This window comes from Ambystoma mexicanum, chromosome 7p, assembly GCF_040938575.1.
Source record: "Ambystoma mexicanum isolate Mex_15411 chromosome 7p, UKY_AmexF1_1, whole genome shotgun sequence".
Classification (NCBI taxonomy): domain Eukaryota; kingdom Metazoa; phylum Chordata; class Amphibia; order Caudata; family Ambystomatidae; genus Ambystoma; species Ambystoma mexicanum.
The window spans coordinates 180489139-180509840 of NC_090939.1; the positions used below are offsets into that span (position 1 = coordinate 180489139).

Sequence of the window (20702 nt, forward strand, 5' to 3'; positions counted from 1 at the left end):
ACATGAACATGGTTCTTGTGCTATAATATATTGTGGGAAAAGAAATACGAAAATGCTTCTGTGCACTGCTGGTGACTTTTCTATTTGTTTTTTTCATGTGTTAACCTATACAACTGACCTAAAACTGTGTGGCTTTTTCTCATTCTTTGAAGACAGTGTGCTGTAAAATGCACCATTTTCACCCACTATTTAAAAACTTTTCAGGAATGAGAGAATATGCCCTCCCACCACCTCCGTAAACTCACAATTCCTTGGTACAGCCTCCCTCACTACCTGCAAAACCCTTGTGTATTTGTGGGAAACATTTACTTGCTCTAAATAAAATATCACCAGCCTCTGCTGTTCATTTATCTATCGGACTTCTAATGATGCTTAGAAGTCTAGGAGAGACCACACATGGCACTCATTTACTGTCATTGTTTCTGGAACTATGTCAGGTTGTTATTTCCTGTGATGTCATGAGGTTAGAGGTCATGTGATGTAATTTCCTTTTATGTCATTATTAAGTAATTACTATTTTTGAACCTTCAAGAATCCTACAGATTTTTGGTCACAGAATGTTTTCAAGTATGCAATACTGGTAGCTCAAGGTATGCATCCTAGATGGAGGGGCAGAATGTTTATTTGGTGAAAAGTTTCCTGTCAATTGAAGCTGGGCCTCAAAAGTAAGTACTAGCATACAAACTAACGTTATCCATTCTAGCCAGGAGGCAAAAGGCCAGTCCTGGTTTTAAAGGTGCATTCTGTGACTTGTAGTAGTCCCAGATTTCCCTATTATAATCGCTGGTCAAGTCCCAGAATGCAAAAATAAAACCAGGAGTCGATTACGCTCTCGCGAATGCAATGGGCAATGTTAGCATGGATGAAGAACTGGGAAGAGAGACGTGCATGTAATGGAGATACCGTAAGTAATTGGAACATGTCTTAGTTACTGTGAATAATTAAACCAATGTCTAATCACACGATAATAAATTTAATCTGAGAGTTGTACCGGAATAACGCACACTAGAAGCTATTGAAAACTATCAAAAGTGTATAAAAGTGATAAGCTATTTAAAAGTACATCTCCGTTATTACATGGTTGCTGATACATGTGTCTCCCACAATTTAGATTTTTTGCTAAAGTAACAAGACAATTTGATTGTGTTTTAAATCAATAACGGCCGTGCCCTTACAATAAATTTGAAAATATGCATTTTCGAGATGGCCGCCGTGGATGAAATGTGGCCGCGCAGGCTCGCGCTGTGTACTTAGTCCCCTTACGTCAACATTTGAACTGGTTCGCCGATCAGTAGTCCCTTTTCTGTGTCAGTTGCAGCCGCGACCTATTCATTCATAGGGAACTACACCTCCTGCTTAGTCACGTAGGTAAGAAGTCACTGAATAAATAAGCTTCGGCATTTTAATTTGTTCTCTATTGGGAGAAAGAGTAGCGGGTGATAGAAATATGTACGTGTTGCAGTGCACCAAGGCTTTACAAACACCGGCGAGGTGTGCCGGGATCTTTTGAGCTGTTCTTCGGTCAGCTCTGAAACTTGGCAATGATCTGCTTCCTGGTAGTGCCGCAGTCTTCCCTCTGCCCCAAGGTTCAGTAGCCTGCAACAGGAAGTCGGTTTTGTTTACAAATAAATTATGCATTTGATTTTATTATGGATTTCACACACATATTAGCAATCAATCAAAGGGTTGTATGCTATACGTGGATGAATAAAAAACAGTTTATTTAACAGTTTTACGAAAATGAATTGTGTAAAATGAATTGTATTTTATATACTAGTACTGAATTGAGCTGAAATGTTTTTATCTTTTGTAAATTTGAAAGGTTGATTATATCAACCAACCAAATTAAATTTCAAAAAAAGTTATAGGAAAATAAAAAAGTTTACTTTAACTGAAAGTAGCGGAATTTACAAAGAACTCAACATGGCCATTTCTCTGTGTAAGCTGTTTATCTAGTTCTGGCTTTAAAGTCCATGCTACTTTGCATTGTGGTAAGCTTAGTCCTTAGCGGAGCACATCGCAGTAAATCAAAATGACGACAGCTAAAAGCCAGTTTGTGCGAGAACATCACTTTTGGATTCTGTACATTATTTAAAAAGGTACACGTGAATAATTAAGAAGTGATGTTGAGTGAGAAAAGTGGCCAGCTGTTTGACACCATTACTGTGTCTCAGGGTATTCAGCATTTCCTCACCTGCAGTTATTTTCCATGCATATTATTACTTTATAGCAGAAAAGAAAACTTGTTCTAATATCAATCAAGTGAATGTAATGAACCGGATCACGTCAAACTCTGTTTGCTTAAAATAAAAAAGTGGTGGGGGCTTCTTTGGTCCGGCTCATCCTGTAAGCTAATAAGCCCTGCCCCCATAAGCTTATTAACCCCCTCCATACTTTTTAGGAGTTGTGCCATTCCTGTCATGCGTGAGTAACACATATAGTCCTTATTGTAATGTTTGCATTCTGGCATTTGTAGTTTAGCTTTTTCCTATAATGATGGGAATTACTAAAACCTTTTCTGATAAAGCACCTAACAAGTCTTTATGTGAATACAATACTGATTTTCCATACTGACATTATAGAAGGTCAAGATTCTATTAAAGACACAGAAGCAAATAACTCTGCTCTTCAACCTTTACCTTCAACTCGAGCAGCATTATAACATCAACAATATATTAAACATTCAACACAAAGAACTACATTTCCCAAGAAATCTTTTTTTTGTAGTTCATTTTTAATATGTCAACCTGAAACATGTGATAACCTTAGCCAATCCTCTCTCTGCTAGTCCATAACCTTCTCTCTTCCTTCCCCTGTCCTTCCTCTGCCTCCTGTGCCTCAACCGGCAGACACTGAAACATGGGTTGTCTTCTTCCTTGTTTCAGGCTCCTGCTGCCATAGCTTCCATTCCTGCTAAATAATTAGATAAACAAAACTGAGGTTAGCTATCATAGGGTGGGCAATAGTTAAAATGCAATTCCTCACAACTATTTTATTCCATAGACATTACATCAGAATTGGGTTACCCTTGCTGACCTTATGCTATCTGTCACATTATCGTAAGCCTTCAAACAATGAACGGGACATAACCTGGGTTGGCCCAGAAAGGCCAAGTAATCTACGGCCTTGATACAGGTCTTAGTCCTCTTGTTAAACTAGAACGTGACCCCTAAAGGGCCAAATTACTTCCCGTCTACCTCATGTGCCTACATGATATGAGGAAAAGCAGTGTAGTGAGCTTTGCTGATAACGCCTTCCTCGAGAGCTTGTCATTATCTGGCTAGTTAGTAAATACATTTAATATTGTATTAACATCCGAAGTCTGTGAATATCTGGTAATCGGTGGTTTCAAAAACCCTTCCCCTTTGAGAATTTTGCATACTAATTGGTGTTTGACCATTGGTGCATTCTCTATCTTTGGTCACCGGCTGATATGGCTGATCTACAAGTATTCACTGTCCTGTAGGCTTTGCCTTGAGCTGCCAAAGCCGCTAGAAAATTCCCTATCTGAATTATATTTGCTCTAATGGGATGTATGTGCCGTTCCACACACCAGCTGTTTCACCGTGCCCAAACGATTGGTAGGCTTACCTGGTGCCTAAGCCTCTTTGATGAATTTCTCAGCACCTAGTCCTGATTTCTGCAGGCTCTCTGGAAATTGCCCACACAATCAATCTCAGGTTGCCTGAATCAGTGGATGAATCTCTCCTGTTGGATCCTGAATTAACGCTCTGAATTGCGGGAGTAAAAGTGGTTTGTTTATTGAAAATTCCAGAAGGTCCAGGAACCACACCTGACTCTTCCAGTCTGGCGTCCCCAGAATCAAGGTTGCCTGCTGTCTCCTGACTTGAGCTACTGTTCTCGCAATCATTCAGAACGGAGGGAAAGCATACTCTCTCTCCAGACCCCACTTCTGTAGAAATGTGTCTGTCGCCTCTGCTGCTGGGTCTGGTCTCCAGCTGAAGAAACGTGTTAGTTCAGCATTCAGCCAGATGTACTTCATTATGTCGTATATGAAAATGTCGAATTTGAAAATCACGAATTTGACATGACCGTATAGAAATAACCACATACATGACCCCCAGCCCCCACCATTAAAAACATACCTCTTGCCCCTTACTTATCTCTGCATGGCCACCGCTCCGTCCCTATGACACAAGTTGCTCCTCCCCATTGAGGGCGTAACTTTCGCTGCAGAGGCCGCTTTTAAAATTAAAAATCAATCATAAATCGTTCCACCCCCCCCTGTCCTTGTAATGGAAGCGGGGGACACCCATGCCACCCCCGAATTCCCTTAAATGTCAAAGAAGGGGAGCGGGGGCCACCCCTGTATCTCCTGGTCCCCTTCTTCATCATTGAGTCTTTGTGTTTTTTTCACTGCCAAATTCGGCATTTTGTTTCATGCGTTTTATTTTACTAGATTTTCCCCCAACCCCGATAACCATTCAGCTTGGATACAAATAAGTCTGTCTTGTATGGGCCGTTATCTCCATTAGGATCTGAAATAACGTTCTGTATAGCTGCCAATCGTTGGTATCCCTCAAATGCCTCGAATTCCAGTCTGCCATTTGGGTTTGCAGACCTGGGATATATTTCGCTGTCACACTGATTCTGTTCTGTAAGCACATGTGCCAGAAATCTTTTGCTAGTTCCGCTAGCATCTTGGACTTCAGCCCGCCTAACCTGTTTATGTAGCGTACTGCGTAAATGTTCATTTAAGCAACACGCAACAGTTCGCTCTGTCTTGGGTCCAACACCTCACTGCGAAGGACCACACTATCAGCTATAGGCAATTGATGTGGATCTCTAGCTCCTTCCCTGACCGTTTGCCTCCCGTTGTCATCCCTCCACAACGGGCTCCCCAGCCCCACCGGCAGGCATCTTATTCTATAATGAGGTCCGGGATGAGCCAAATATCGCTCTCCCGTTACAGGCCTCCATGTGTCTGAACAACCACCATAGTTCAGTCCTCACCACCTGTGGAGATCGGTACTTTATGTTTGTACAATAATCCTCTCCTCCGTAGGTGCTGAATTTTCAGGCGTTGCAGTGCCCTATAGTGTAGGGGCAGCGGGAAGATTGCCTGAATGGATGGTTAGTCTCCCTACCAATCTGGACAGTTCTCTCAATGATAACTCTTCCCTCGCTAGTATAGTCCTGGTCTCCTTCTTTATCAGATTCACTTTTGCTATTGGTAAGCAGAGTGTGGCTGCTCTTGTGTTTATCACGAAGCCCAGGAACTCTATCGATTGAGTCGGTTTCAATTTGGATTTCTCCCAATTTATTAAAAACCCCAAGCTCTGTAACAGTTAAGACTGTTACTTCTGCTTGTTGGTCCAGCCTTACTTTATCTTGCCCATCAGACAGAAGTCGCCTAAGTATAAAAACAACCTGATGCCCTGCTATCTCGGGTGACTGACCACTATCCTCATCAGTTTTGTAAAAGCCCATGGTGCTGACGCTAGCCCGAATGGGAAGCACGTGAATTCCCACTTTTATCCTCCCCAATAAAATTGAAGGACCCTCTGATGTTCCCTTGCAATTGTGATTAAGTAGACATTTTTTCGGTCTATCCTCACCAGCCAATCCCCTGATTGTAATATGTCTCTCAAAAGGTGGATTCCCTCCATCTTGAAATACCTGTATCTGATGAATGTGTTTAAACCTCTGAGGTTTATCACTGGTCTCTGTTTTCTTTTGCCCTTTACCAAGAACATATTGCTTATGAACTCTATCAAGGATTTGGCTGCGTGTGTGATGACTTTTTTTTCCTTTCTAGGTCTAACATGTTTGTTTAATATAGCTTAGTCTTCTTTGTTGAACATTATAGGTCTCGTGTAGACTGTTCGTACTGGTTCCTGATAGAATTCTAATTGGAATCCCTGTACCGTCTGTTCTACCCATGTATCTCCTGATAACTCTCTCCACTTTGGTACTGCCTTCTACACCTTGTTATGTCGCTGTGCAGTTTATAGACGATTTAGTGATCACTCTGCCTTTGTATGAGCTCTGGTACTGTTGTGGCTCTCTGAGGTGCTCTCTGTACGGAAATGACAATGGTGCGGCACAGGAATTAGAATCCTGTTGCACCGCCTTGCCTTCCGTGCGAGAGCGTCCCTTCTAATGGAATATCTCGGCGCTGGACCTTTTCTCGGCCCGTCGCCCCTACTGTCCTCCCGGGTTACATGGATATGTTCTGTCGTAAGCCCCCCTGTATATATTTTTACGAATGCACGCTCCTAATATAGATCAATTGTTACAACAAAACACGTCAATATTACTTCATACATCAGTCATTAGTGTAAGGAGAAATAACTGAGTAGTTAACGGCTGCCCGAGCCACAAAGAAAGAGGAAGGACAAGGGAAGGAAGAGAAGGTTATGGACTAGCTGATAGAGGATTGGCTAAGTTTATCACATGGATCAGGTTGACCTATCGGAAATGGAATACAAAACAAAAAAAAAGACGATTTCTTGGGAAATGTAGTTCTTTATTTGTGTTGATTTGTTAATATATTGTGGTTGTTATAATGCTGCTTGAGTTGAAAGTAAAGGAAGAAGAGCATAATCTGAGCCTCCGGTCTTGACCTAGACTAGCAATAGATAGTGCACAATATACAAGTTAAATTACACAACTGGGTTCCCTCCAATGTCATTAATTATTTTGATGGTAATTACAGTTTTTTGTAGTTGTGCATATAGTTTACAAAACTTTAACATAATAAACATACATCAATCGACAAAGTACATATCCACTTAGTATCACATTTGTAAAAGTTTTTTATAGAAAGTTCATTGTATACAATTAGGTGTATGTATTCCAAAATTCCTCATATTAAAACCATGCATAGTACTGAAATATAGAACACAGACGATATAAAGATAAAGTGAGTTAAAACAAACAACCCTTCATTGAACCACACATATTATACCAATTCTAATGCCAATAATAGTGGACTATGCCGAATATATATTCTCCCTCAAAAGAGAGTGCTATTAAACTGAGCAACAGAGCTGAAATCAGCGAAGTTTTACAGCCATTTAGTAATCTACCCCAAACGTTGTCACTGAGGGTTTAATCAGAGTGGATACAACGCCCTAATAACTTCTCTCGTAGATGATATGTGGCCCTAGAGACTTCCATTATCTTTATAGTTGATGGGGTTGTTCAGTTTGTGAGTGGGTGGATAGCAAAACACCCATATACCAATGGGATCCAGTAGAAAAGAAATCTGGTAACTTTTCAACTGTAGTGTTCAGCTAGTTTAAAGGCTGAAGACACGATCTAAAGGACCCCCTGCGACTATCCTTGTTTCCCACAGGAATTTAGGTTATTATGTATTACACATTTAAACCCACAGTGCAGTAGGACAAATGTATGTTTTACAATAAAACAATGGTATGTGTAAAACAGGTGTTAGCTGAGTTTGTATGGAATATTGGCTTTGAAATGCAGACGTGTAGGTAACCATTAGGAAGTAATTGCAGCACAGCATTCAATCATAAATTGCATTGTGATCATTTCAGGCTCTGCAGGCGCTTGCTTAAACGAAGCACCACCCTGTCTAAGAGGGGTGGGGGGCAGTCTCCTCTACATAAATATTAGGTGGGTGGACTCTGCTTGTGCCCCGGTGACAGGGATATGTACATTGACTATGTAAATACTGGTCAGTGGCCCTAAATATCTACCTTATTTATGTTTTGTCCCCTAATCAACATACCCCATGTTCTTTACATTACCCCCTGTCACACACTCGTGGTAGGAATAAAGACAGCACGCACTATTGTTTCTTCACGTGAACTTTTACTTCTCTTTAAATGCACCGTCCTCAGAACGTTTGGAAGGGAACGCACAATTCTGCTGTGGGGAAATGATAACTGGGATGTTTTTCCTGACAGTCCTATACTTGGCTCCTCATGGGGAGAAACATGGCCTTGTTCAATTCTTTTTAGTCACCCCCCCCCACCAGGTCTCTTTCTTCTCCAGGGTCAGAGTGAAGTTGTATGGATTTTCTGCATTGGTACTGCAGGCTTTACTGACTTCCGGACATAGGTGATCTCAATAGGTGACCCTCATAGAAAAAGTCCCTTATAGTCTATCTCTGAATATAATGAAAAGAGCCATCTTTTTTCGTGGCGAGGGACTTTATTACGGTGGAAATTCTTCTTGAAGTCAATTTCCCATGAAATACCTTACGACTGCTTCCTTTCTGCACAGCGGTACACTGCCGGTGAGTCATGGCTCCCTCCGCGCGCATAGTCTGTTTCCCAACGTGACTGAAAATACTGTTAGGGAGAGAGAGAGTCTTTCTGCTGCTTCCCTCAGGTGGTGGCCATGTGAAATGACACAATCCTTCTCAGCTGCTTCCCATAGCATGCTCCGAACGCGAGCCTTGTCAGTTTCGGTCTCGGTCTCACGTGAGAACGTAAATTATTACTTTCTTCAGCCACGTCCCTCTGACGACGGCAGGTCAGGAAGCAGACACTTCTTCCTCAGCAGCCCAACATGGCTGGACTAACCAAAACGAACTTCTTCCTCATACGCATCTCTTCATCCGACAAGGGCCTCAGTATGCCCATTTATATACAAACTACTCCTCTAGACACGCTTCCTGTCAACAATGAACAACAAAACATTAACCTTTTAAATCCTTCACGTAGCTTGTCCTTTTTGGCATTCTGTTTTGTGCGATCCCTGCCACAAAACTAATCCAATTCCCGGGCTATGTGAGGAGTAGGTTCCTCCTCAAGGCCCGGGGGTTGGATTACCTTCAGTTTCACGTCGGCGTGCGCAATGCACGCTGACGTGAAAGTGACAGTAATTTTCACTGCAGCAGTAATTTCCCCCTTTCTCCCCCCTCGATCTGCGTCACTATTGTGCCGTGCAGATCGAGGGAGGTGTCATTGGAAAGGGGAGACTCTCCCCTTGGTGATGGGAGAAGCCACTGGAAAAATTGGCAGAGCTAACCCCCAAGCCTGGGGCAGTACATTTGGACGCCCCCCTCCCACCACACTCATGGGCCCGTCTGCCCATAGGGAAGGGGCAAAACAAAACATTTTTAAAAAATTATGACTTGTTTTGGGTAGGTGTGGGGGGCCACTAAACCACCATGGATGTTTTTAGTGGAAAGCGGGGTGCGCACGGGTGTCTTCTTTTCGGAAGTGCATGGGGTTCCTTGTATTCCTTGGGGGCTTTAACACCATAAGCCCAAATCTGTAGGTTGTCCACATGAGCAAATCTGCTCTGCCGAAAGGCGTGGGGTTACCAGTGGGTCAGCCTTTTCCCTTTGGGGTGCACCCACACATGTGAGGTACTGTTTTCGTCGGGACACCTGTGGGAATGCGGGAAGGTAGAACATGTGGTGGTGTTGGCGGCATATTTCAGTGGGTGGGCAGAGTGACCTGTCAGAAAATTGGGATTTTATTCCCACCAATTTTTGGACTTTGCCGGGGTTGTGGGTAATGAATTCTGGGGTGATTCACGCAAGTCACTCCTGTGGATTCCCACGGTTGTCCTCTTTTCGGAACTGCATGGGGTTCCCTGTTTTCCTTGGTGGCTGCGACACCCCAGGCCCAAATCTGTACGTTGTCCACATGATCAAAATTTGCTCTGCTGAAAGACTTGGGGTTACCAGTGGTTTAGCCTTTTCCCTTTGCGCCCCAGTAGGTGCTCCCACATATGCGAGGTGCCGTTTTCATCGGGACACTTGTGCGAATGCGGGAAGGGAGGACATTTGCTGTTTTTGCATGGTTTTCATAACGTTTTCGACCATTTGCTGCTGCACTTTGTTACACAACCCTTTCATTTCCCAAATGTGACCTACATTTATTTGCTGCTTTAGGCACTATACACTTTTGTAACCTGCACAAGTCACCCACCCTTCAAAAGGTCTCCCTGTGCTCTTTCAAAAAATGTATGCATGCCCTTCCTCACCACATTTGTTTTCTTTACTTGCACATGCTAAGTACGTCTGTTCAGGCCTTAAGCATAAAACCATGTGTACCATGGCTTCGCTTTTGGCCTCTGGTATTGCTTTTTTGTGAAACATTACAAAAAATGTGTGATTTCCTAAACTAGAAGAGTCGGGGGGAATGTAGCAGAGCATTGCTTTTCTCAAAATTCACAGAAGCCATTGCCTATGTCCTCCACATACTTTTTTTTTTAATCTGTCATTTTCCCAATTTTTCCTCAAACTAAGGAATTTTTCCCTACATAATTGTTGCCTGACTTGCGCAAATCACCCCTTCCTAAACTTGGAATTTTGTCTACTTGAAATGTATGCATTTCTGTCCTCCCATTCAGCTTTCCTACCCTTTTCTTCCATTCTGTCCACGCATGTCCTATTGGGGGAAAAAAAAGCCCAAAATCTCCCTACCTCTCTTAGAACGGTTGGTATATGTTTTTTTTGGTTTCCACTCAACCTGTTCTTGGAAGCCTGGAAAATGGGGGATTCAGCACAGCAAACCATTTGTTCCTGGCACTTATAAGGAAAAAACCACAGGCTTCTTTGTACATCGTTTTATTGGCATTTTCTGAAAAAACCCAAAATGTTCTCCCTTTTTGGTTCTTTTCTCTCACCCCCCCCGCCCCCCCAGCAAACTAGGATTTCTTGGTGGCGTTAAGACCGCCTACATGTGGGGGGGGAAAAAAGGGGCCAAATTTGGCCGAGAGATCTCATGTAACAAAAAAGTTACAAGGCATTGAATGGCGACATACCGACATCACCTAAAAAGGCTTTGGCACTGGGGGGGGTTTGGGGGGGGGAATCCATGGGAGTTAAGGGGTTAAAGAAAAGCACCTTGGTCTAGAGTTGCTCTTTCCTGATTCGTGGCAGCATCTATTGTCCTTCCTTCTGCAGTCATCTTCCCACCCCTTCTCTGCCGCGATGCCTTGTGTTGCCACCTTTTCCCCCCAGGGATCACCTTATTGTTGTTAACCCCTTCACACCCCCACATTACCAGAACCATATCATTGTAACCTGTAAAGATGGTCTGCCACCACCATATGCAATGTATCCTCAATACACGAGTTCTCTTACCATGTGAGAGCTTGGTTTGCCTTTGCCTCCCTCCGTATCTGTGTATACCCTTAATGAGGCATGCAGCCACGTGTAGGACACTTCTCAGGGGCACAACGGCTGACGACGGGAGGCATTTGAGGAGGGCATTGCCCCCATCCAGGCAGGATTGGACCAGTGCTTGAACGGTGGATCTAAAGCTGCCTGGAGGGAAGAAGGGGTTGACTTTGGCAGGAGGGAGAGCTGATACCAGGCTGAGTTTTCTTAGCTAGGTGTGTCTTGAAGTAGAGGTGTTTGTCGATGTGGAACCCGAGGGACTTGGCGCAGGAGGTGAGCTCGGATGGGAAGCCCTTGCGGTACATTGTTTATAGCCAGGTCTGTATGTCTTGGTTTTCGGTGTTGATGAGGAGTAGGAATTCGGTTTTGGATGGGTTGAGTAGTCGCTGGACATCCAAGACTTGATCAGTGAGAGACAGGTTTTGAGCCTGTGGTTGTCCATGATGGAGTCAATCTTGAGGTATAGCTGTGTGTCGTCTGCATATAGGTGGATGTGGATGTTGTGTGTGGCTAGGAGGGCTCCCAGCGGCTCCATGTATAGACTGAAGATCACAGGGGAGAGGAAGGAACCCTGTGGGACTCCACAGGTGACGGGTAGCATTTGTGATCTACAAGCGTCCGTCTGAACAAACTGCTGGCGGTTGGCAAGGTAGGACTTGAACCAGTGTAGGATAAGGTCGCTGATCCCCATGTGCCGTTGTAGGGTGTCTGAGCGCCTGGTGGTCTACTGTGTCGAAAGCGGCCAAGAGATTGAGTAGAACTAGGAGGCAAGAGTGGCCGTCATCAAGGATGTAGAGTGTGTCGACCACCTGTATGGTTGCCGTCTCTGTGCTGCATCTGAGTCTGAACCCAGATTGTTAATGTGGAGGAGATTGTTGGGGTTGATGTGTTGCTGCAGTTGCCAGGCTACTGCTTTTTTGATGATCTTACCTAAGAAGGGAAGATGGGTGATGGGGCGATAGTTGGCTAGGTTGTCGGGATTCAGAGTGAGGGCTTCTTTAGTAGAGGGAGGATGTGTCTCGTCTTTAGGGTCGATGGGAAGATGCTTTAAGTGCGTGAGCTGTTGATGATCTCCAGGTAGGGACGGAGAGCTTCTGCGGGGACACTCTTGTAGATCGATGCTGGGAGGATGTCGTCTTTATATGATGTGGCTTTGAGGGTGGGCAGGGTTTCTACCAGGTCCTCTCAAGAGAGTGTCTAAAGTGTTTTCCAGAGTGTGGAGATTTCGCCAGGAGGGATGCGAGGTGGGTCTGTGGATGCAGAGCTGGTATCTGTGCTTGCGAATCTTGCTGATTTTGCCGTGGAAGAAGGGGTTGATGGCAGTGAATGTTTTGATGGAGTTTGCTATGGCAGGGTCGGGTAGCGGGTTGATGCAGTGCTTGACTGCTTTGAAGAGAGCTATGCTTTTGTTGTCTGCGTTTGCTATGGTGTTCTGATGGGAGGCCTTGGCTGTGTTGATTAGTTGTTGGCGGTTGCTCGGAGCTCCTTGAGGAACGCCAAGTCAGATGCGATCCTGGCACAGCGCCAGGTTTTCTGATGACTCTTTTGTTGAGGTTGAGTTCTTGCGTGTACCAGGGTGCTGATGGTTTCGGTTTGCAGGTGCGTTGTTTCAGGAGGCTGAGAGGGTGGCGTTGAGTGCTTCCAGTAGAGTGGCAGTTCAGTTGGGGATGTTCGGTCCATGTGAAGTGGAGGTTGGCGAGGTCTTCAGTGAGAGCTTCCACCGGGAAGTTCTTGAAGGACCTGAAGGTTTGTCTGATGGGTTTCTGCTGGGAGTGCTTGACTGGGGTGGTGAGCAGGAGGTTGAAAGGCACGGTCAGGTGGTCAGATCAGTCAAGCAGGAGAGCTGTAGTGGATGGAAGACAGTGCAGTGATGATTAGGTTTAGGATGCTTCCTTTCATGTGCTGTGTGAGGCTGAGGGTGTTGAGAAGGACGAGGAGAGATTCCTTGATCGGTTTGGTGGCCTTGTTGCCTGGGAGGTTGAAGTCGACTAGGAAGATGTTGTTGGTGTGCGGAAAGGACATGGTACTGACCAGGTCGGTGAAGTCTCTGATGAAGGTAGTGTTGAGTTTGGGTGGTCTTGATGAGATGGCAGGTGATTGTGTCTGTAGGGGAGAGAGGGAAGTGGCACGAGAGTACTTCGAATGAGCCAATGTTGTCGACGTCAAGTCTGGTGCAGGGCCATGAGGTCTTGTGGATGACAGCGAGGCCTCCGCCTGTCTTATTCGGCCAGTCTGTATTGTATGCTGTAGCTGTCGGGGACAAGGATGTCTAGGATGTGGTGGAGGTCGTTGTCAGCCAGGTCTCGTGATGAAGATGGCATCAAGGTCATGTGTAGTCATGAGGTTGGCGATGTCTGCTGCCTGGGTGATAGCTGAGCAGACGTTGGCGAGTATTTACTTCTGTGTTGAGGACAGTTGGGGGGGGGGGGGTGCTGATGGGCTTGAGGCTGATGTGAGTGAGGTTGGTTGTTGCATTGCATAGTCCATGCCTTAGAGGAGGGGTGATGTCGATGTTGCCTGGTGATGGTGGGGATGGCCAGTGAGGACGGGGGAGAAAACGCATGTCAGCGCGTGCTTACCTGTTGTCTGAGCAGGGGTTTGGGCCACTCTAGAGACCAACACCCATTCCCAGCGGCCCATCAGACACTGCAGTCCCATTAATGACTACTTATCACTTTCTTTCTTCAAGCAGAGCATTTAAAGGGGGGGGGGCGATTTACAAGCGATAGCCTATTAAGATACCACTGTTTTGGAGGAGATGTTTGTAACGTTTGTGTGTTAAGAAATGCAAATAGGCCTTTTCATTCTGAAAGTACACGCAAAGCACCAGTTGGCTGCCTAAATTAACGCCCTCATCCAGGTGAATTACTATAAATCACACAATTTTAAATTAGCTAAATTATTTTCAGATGTTCATATTTACCGCACCAAAAAGTGTTTATTTTTGGTAGAACGTGATATTTTCATCACATCATATATGAACCCTGCATTTTTTAACACTGAAACGCAAGCAGGTAACCTCGTCACACATTACGTGTTATATGTCTTGAAAATATAAAGGTGTTGTTTTTTGTTTTTTTTTTTTTTTTTACTTTTGCTGAATTGCATTTTGGTATAGTTAGTCTCCCAGTCAAGATGGCGGGAATAATGCCACAATTGTACACTTTTTGATTCACATATTTCTGTCAGGATTTATATATTTTAGTGGGTACCTTACGATGGTAGGTTTAATTTTCAATTAATCTTCATAAAGCAGAGTATTGTTGAAAACCAGACATGGGGTTGAGGAGGGGGAAATGAGAGGGCAAGTGAGTCCTGAACATTTGCCCAGGATCTGTCAAGATTGGTTGCAGTCCTGGAGACTGGTGCAGTTATGTTTCCTTGATTGTGGCCATGTACTGCTTTTCAGAGCAAAAGTAAATGATACATGTGGGTGGACAGTATTGTTTTTCAGAGGGCGGACACAACCACCTTGGGTGTTTTTGAGGTTGCAAGCTTGCTCAGGCATTTTGCTTCCAGGATTTCACCCAGGTTGTCATGTTTCCAGTGCAGACACATACAATTATCATCAAAGCACATGCTCGTATTGGGATTTTGTTTTCCAGGGAATATTTCACTGCATATTGCTGTGTTTAAAAGGTGAGCGTACTAATAGTTGGGTGTGTTTTTTTCTTGTCTCTGCAGTGTCCTTTACCGAACATTGGGGTTTTTTTGACGCCTTTTGTGACAGTAGATGCTTCTGTTAATTGGTGCATTTGGTGTAGCTTTAACTGCCAGCACACCGTTGACGAAATTACACAGTTAAGGCAATTTTATAAGTTCATTCATAGAACTGTGAGTGAGGTAGACTTTATTTGTTTGGTCTTTCCTCTGGTCACCATGCTTCAGAAATTTATACTGTAGTATGTGGTTATATATTTAGTATTTTTCTTGACCTTATCCCTAAGATCCTCCCCCTTTTTTCATTTTAGGTACATCCATTCTTGTGATGTGAACATTGACTCTTTGTACACAGTGTTTAAGCAGTCTACAACAAATTTTACATAAGTTTTCCCCTGAAGAATGTTCACCCTGTTGAGGCTTTGGAAGAACAGAAACATGTTGGGAATCATTTTTACAACACATGTAGAATGTTTATTGTTTTAGTTACATGTCTTTTGTGTTTGTGTAATCGTGTTAGGAGCTTTTAGACGATAGGTCTAGGTATTAGGTTATGTGTTCCACTGTGTTTTATGTTTTGGGTCTATTTATGTTTTTATTTGAATTTACCTTGTTCTAAATAAATTTATATTATATTTTTTTTTATACTTTACAGCATACAGTCTATTTTTTACGGACTTAGTGTGCTGGGTAATCGGGGATGTTCTTTTGAGTTGTAGGGTCAAGTTAATTTATTTATAGTTCAATTCCATCTCCTATATAGAAACATAGTTTTCCCCTTCTGGTGGAGATAGTTTTGTGTTTAGTAGGGGTATTATACACCTATTTATAACACAGTTTAAAAGGTGAGCACCTTTTATACTTTGCCAGCGTATTTATTGGAAAATGTCTTCTGAGGTTATTTTTCTGTTGTTGATTACTTTTTTTGACTGGCCAATGTCCTTTTGTCTGCAATTTCTTCTAAGGGGAAAGGTCAATTGAACTAAATTTGTATCTTTCACTTTAAGATATGTTCACTTACTGTGCATATATTCTTGGGTGCCAGCTTTTGATTTTTGCCATGGGGGCAAAAGTTCCCACACTTAGTGAAGCGAGAGAGCTGTACTCATCCCCATTTCAAAACACCACATTTTACAGCACATGTTGCTGCAGACATAGGAAAGAAGACATGATTTACAGGAAGGTCTAAACGTGTAACATGTCAGCAACAGTCTCCTAACCCTCTCAGTTGCCTTTGCAACTTTCTGCTATAGGTTCCCTGCTGTTCTACACTGGCATACCGTTTGGCCTTCAGCCAAGGATCAAGGGGTTACATTAAGGAGGCTCCCGTCTCATTTTGTAGGGATCAGCACTTGATTTATTTGCTTAGACAATATTTATCTTTTATTTCTTTATTTTTACATTTGTAAAGCACACTAAGCCCTATATGCATCTAGGCGCTGCTATTGCCCAAACGTACACACAAAAAGAACAATGGTGGAACTTCTGCAAAAACAGCAGCTTATTTCAGTTAGCAAAACACAATCCCTGTATTTTTACAATGCCTTCCACAGATAGTTTTTTTTTTCAAACCAAAGTTTTAAAAGCACCTTTTGCAAACAGTATTTCTACCAATTACATCTGGTAAGAGATGTGTTCAATTCCTGAATTGCAGACTGGTCTCAAATCCTGGCTTCTCCACTTAACAAAAGTGTGGACTCACTGCCATATTCTTTTATCACACTATGCATTATCTGCCAAATTAGAAGTCTGTACAAGGTAGTCAGCTGCCTATTACTTCAAAAAAAGCCTCACTCCTGATATTGCCACATAGGTAAATATTAATATTGACAATTCATACACTGGACTTCACAGTGTATGTGTCTACCGCTTTAGCATGGGAACATGTTTCTAATTTGACTTCTCATGATACCTTTGCGTAGTAAAGACTCTTTCTGTGATATCACTGATGTTACTATTTATGCATACAGTTCAGAAAGACAGCCTATGTAACTGCACGTTGTTTTGATCTCTAGTGTGCTGTCATACTCACCCCACCCTCTGCTCTCTCTGTCTCTCTCTCTTTGCCAGGGCGCAGCTGTGCCTTTAAGAGCCCGTGAGCTGAGTAAGGACTGCACACAAGCTAAAGGGGCCTGAGCTGGATGCTGCCGCTGCTCTCCCGGTATCCAGCGAGAGTCCCACTGGGATGGAGCCGAATACGCGCTGACGCCCTGCGAACTGCACCCCAGGGAGAGGAAGAACGCAGGTGGAGGATATCCCCCTCTTTGCTCCTCCCCCACCCCCATCGATCTGCTCGGAAACCAAGGACTTCCCCAGCCTCCCCCGCAGTCTTGTCACGCTGCCGCTGAATCTGCGCAGGCCCCTCCCTCCCTGCAGCGGGGAGTTTCACTGTCCTGGGCGCCTCGCCGTTCCACAGACAGGCTCCAGCGGGTTGGCAGTCAGGTGCGCGACCATGCCCCTCTCTCCTTGTGATGTGTGCAGCCCCTTCTGAGCCGGGCAAGAAGCACCTGCTTCACCAGAGACGGGAACTGCGCACATAAGTCCTCTTTTAATGCACCCTCTTCTGGGCCACTAAAGGAAACTCGGGCTGCCCTCGTGTTTACATTCATTTTGGAACTGTTTTTTAAGCTGGGCAGGTGACATGTTTTGGGCAGGGATGCTCAGCTCTGCCCTTTTCCTCGTTTTTACTGCACTTTAGCCCCACGATGGAAGTCGCGTTTTAAAGGACTCGGTTAGTGTTCTGAATGAATCCGTTTTTGCTACATCTGGACGTGGTTTTGTTTTTTTACCACCCCCCTCTTTTCTGACCAGCGCAGAAGGCAGACGCCCTGCATCTTGGCCTGAAGAGGAAGTCGTGGGGAAGTCTGCTGCCCCGCCATGTCTTGGCTGGGGGACGTTCAGTGGTTTGTGCTGGTGACCCTGTTCGTCGCCGCTCTGGTCACATTATCGTTGTACCTGGTCCAGTATGCCCTGGGCATCCTCTGGAGACCGCGGGGGACCACACCCGCCCCAGATCTTTTGCACGAGACGGACTCCCTGCTGACATGGGTGCTCTCACTGAACAGCTGGAGAAGCCAGTGGCTGACAGCCTGGATTTCAGCTTTGAATAGGGAAGCTAAAAATTGGGGGGTAAGTGACTGGCCGCTAGTTTTTGAAATCAGTTTGTTGGTGGCAAAGAACGTTGCAAACTGTTCGTGCGCATGCACTTATTAGCAGTGTGGTGGCTTTTGCAGCGTGTGTGCATATATATGTATGTGTCTGTGTGTTCGTGTTGTGCTCTCACTACGAGTATTAGATTGCACTTTTTTTGTTACTTCCGTTAGAATTTTTTTTTTTTTTTAGTGTTCACTGACCTTGACAATATTGCCATGAAAATAAGCTCATAAAACGATGACCTTGAAGTCTGCGAAATGTGGAGATGTTCCTTGTCCTGTACGTTTCTAAACGCAAAATCCTATGACAATCGGGGTGCGGATGTTTGAATTCAATACTGTGTGTTCGAGTGCGTTTTAAAATGTGATTTAGGTATAATTTTCCTCACATTTGCAAATGTGTATTAACTGGTTTTTTCTTTGATGAACAGAAAAGTACAATATATGTATGCTTCCCCAACATGAAATGCAGCTAAGCCTTGAAACGCCCCGCAAGTCAATGTTGGCATTACTCTTATTGGTGTCGTTTTGGGGCTCATGATGTTTCTAGGGAAAGGCTTACATGGCATCCCCGCCCCCTTTCTAAAATGATGCGTTGTCGCACTTGGGAACTGGAAGGATCCGTGATGGGGTTATGAGAAATAAAATGTTGGTTGCATCCTAAGCAAACGCTCCTGCCATATCTAAAGGTCGAGATATGAATATTGTTTGAACAGTCTCACCCGAACGCACTCGGGCAGCGTTTCTCTAAACAATAATGGCTGGGTTGTAAAAATAAGAGATCTGACCGAATCGCTAGGAGACGACCCGCGGGTTGAGGGTACCTTGCAGTCCCATGTTACTGCCATTTTTCATTGTAGGTTAAGAGGAACTTTTACTTTGTACCGGAAGGAAACCAAACAAAAACAAACCTGTCCTTCCCCTATGTTAGAAATCAAATTCACCGGTGGCAAATAGATTATACTAAATCCAGTTGTGTCATACTGTTTTTTAGTAACATTGTACTGTGTACGACACGCAGAAATAAACGGGGGCTTTTTACTGGTAAAATACACCTAGAAAACGAAACCATAACTAAGGCAATAGTAACCACTTCTTAAATGGAAGTAGAAATGCTGTCCATAGGTCAGTGCTTATAGTGGGTGACCAAAAACGAAAATGCTAGTTAAGTGGGATCCAGTTGAAGACCTGTGTAACGCCTTTACTGGAATTTCCAAAACTAAGGACTCGGAAATGAGTGTTTTGTGGCAATGTCCGCATGAATTACAAATCCCTGAGACCCGGCAGTCTTTTCCGAGCACAACTATCCTCTGGAGTGTACCCAATCCTCCAGTGGGGGGGATTTATGGGTTGCCTTCTATTGGAATTACTAACAGGACTCCACTTCTCAGCCTCCAAAACCATCGTTTTATCCCATGTCGTGTCTCTGGAGGTGGAGACAGATGTTGGAAGAGCCCAATAAGACACAGGGGCAGACTGTAGTTATCAAAAACGGTCTACTCTAATGACTGTTCAGTGCCTATTTGGGGATATATTCTCTACACATCAATTCGCTTTTCTTTCTGGTGTCAGAAATTCACACCAAACAGTAGACCTCTCACTTCTGTGTTGTCAGCCCTGTCAGTTGTTAAATCGCAGGGAGTTCTCCAAAGATGGTGTCTCTTGATCACTGCAAATAACTTTAATGTTCTTGTCTTGGTGGCTTAACAATGTAATGCTGGGCTTCTTGGCGCTGTTCTGCTGTCGAGTTCGTGTAGAGACAGTTGAGTCGTGCTATTCCAATGTCGAGGCCGCTTCGAGTCGTGGCCCTCTGTGGATCAAGTCAGTATTAGAGATGTGCAAGTCCATGGTTCCCAACAGGTCGAGTCTGGTCAAAACGATGCTTTTGCTGGGTTGAGTCAGTGTTTGAGATGGCCAGTCCATGGCATCCAGCAGGGTGGGTCAGGTGGAGACGATGCTTCTGGTTGGCCGAGTTAGTGCTCACGATGCAGCGGGTTGGATGTTTCCACAGTGGCGAGCTGGTGGTCAAGATGCTGTGGCAATGCCCTTCACTGTGTCGAGTGGGCATCAATATGGTTGAAAGAAGCAGGTAAATGATTTGAAGTTCCTAAAGTGCCAAAAGCAGCACCGTCGCTCTTATAGCGGTCCGAAGTGTGGAGCAAGGTCAAGCTGGCCCAAAATTATCTCGAGGCAGTAAACCAGTTTCCAAGCTTCTTCTGGGCCGAGTTGCTGGGAGACCCAGTCTATGGTCTACTGGGACAATGTGAGACTTTGTTTTGGCATTTCCACTCCAGGTAGCTTCTATGATGCCATCAGGGGGTTCTTCACCTCCAGCAAGAAGGATCCTGGTTCCAGTGTACAATCAGCAAAGAGCCTTTGCGTTTAGCAGGGTTACCCCAAATGAGCTTTCCTCCTCCTTGGAACCTTCTTTCTTCACCTCCTATGGTTTATGAATTTGGAATAGACTGTATCCCTAACAGAGTTCCACCTTGTCTTGAAGTCTAAAGATGAATTCCACTATTGGGTTAGGGATTCCTCCCGGGGGGTACCCCCCTTTAGAAAAGCAAATGATACAGTGGGTTGATACAAAGCAAGCTAGTTGTCATTGGTCCAATCTAGGCTGTCTTGACAACTGTCCCTTGCCTTCTGATGGCGTACCCAGAGTGCTTTGTCTGCAGGAAGTGGGGAGGGAGTAGGAAGTTTAGGGCGCCCTAACGGAATCCAAGATTTGTGTTTTGTTCAATTTTATAGTGCTCTACACCAAAGCGCTTGATTAAGTAACAACAGTGCAGTCACTCTGTTCATTGGAATTTCAG

The 20702-nt window shown here is 44.3% G+C and overlaps 1 protein-coding gene across 1 annotated transcript in view; it reads left to right on the forward strand.

The window, feature by feature from the left end:
- The first annotated feature begins 1278 nt into the window (after positions 1-1278).
- Positions 1279-20702, forward strand: part of C2CD2 (C2 calcium dependent domain containing 2) — a 1192289-nt gene continuing 1172865 nt past the window's right edge. Inside the window, exons 1-2 of the mRNA XM_069636030.1 lie at positions 1279-1368; positions 16805-17863. Of these exons, the coding sequence (XP_069492131.1) occupies positions 17612-17863 (252 nt within the window). The 5' untranslated portion in view covers positions 1279-1368; positions 16805-17611. The remainder of the gene's footprint in view (positions 1369-16804; positions 17864-20702) is intronic.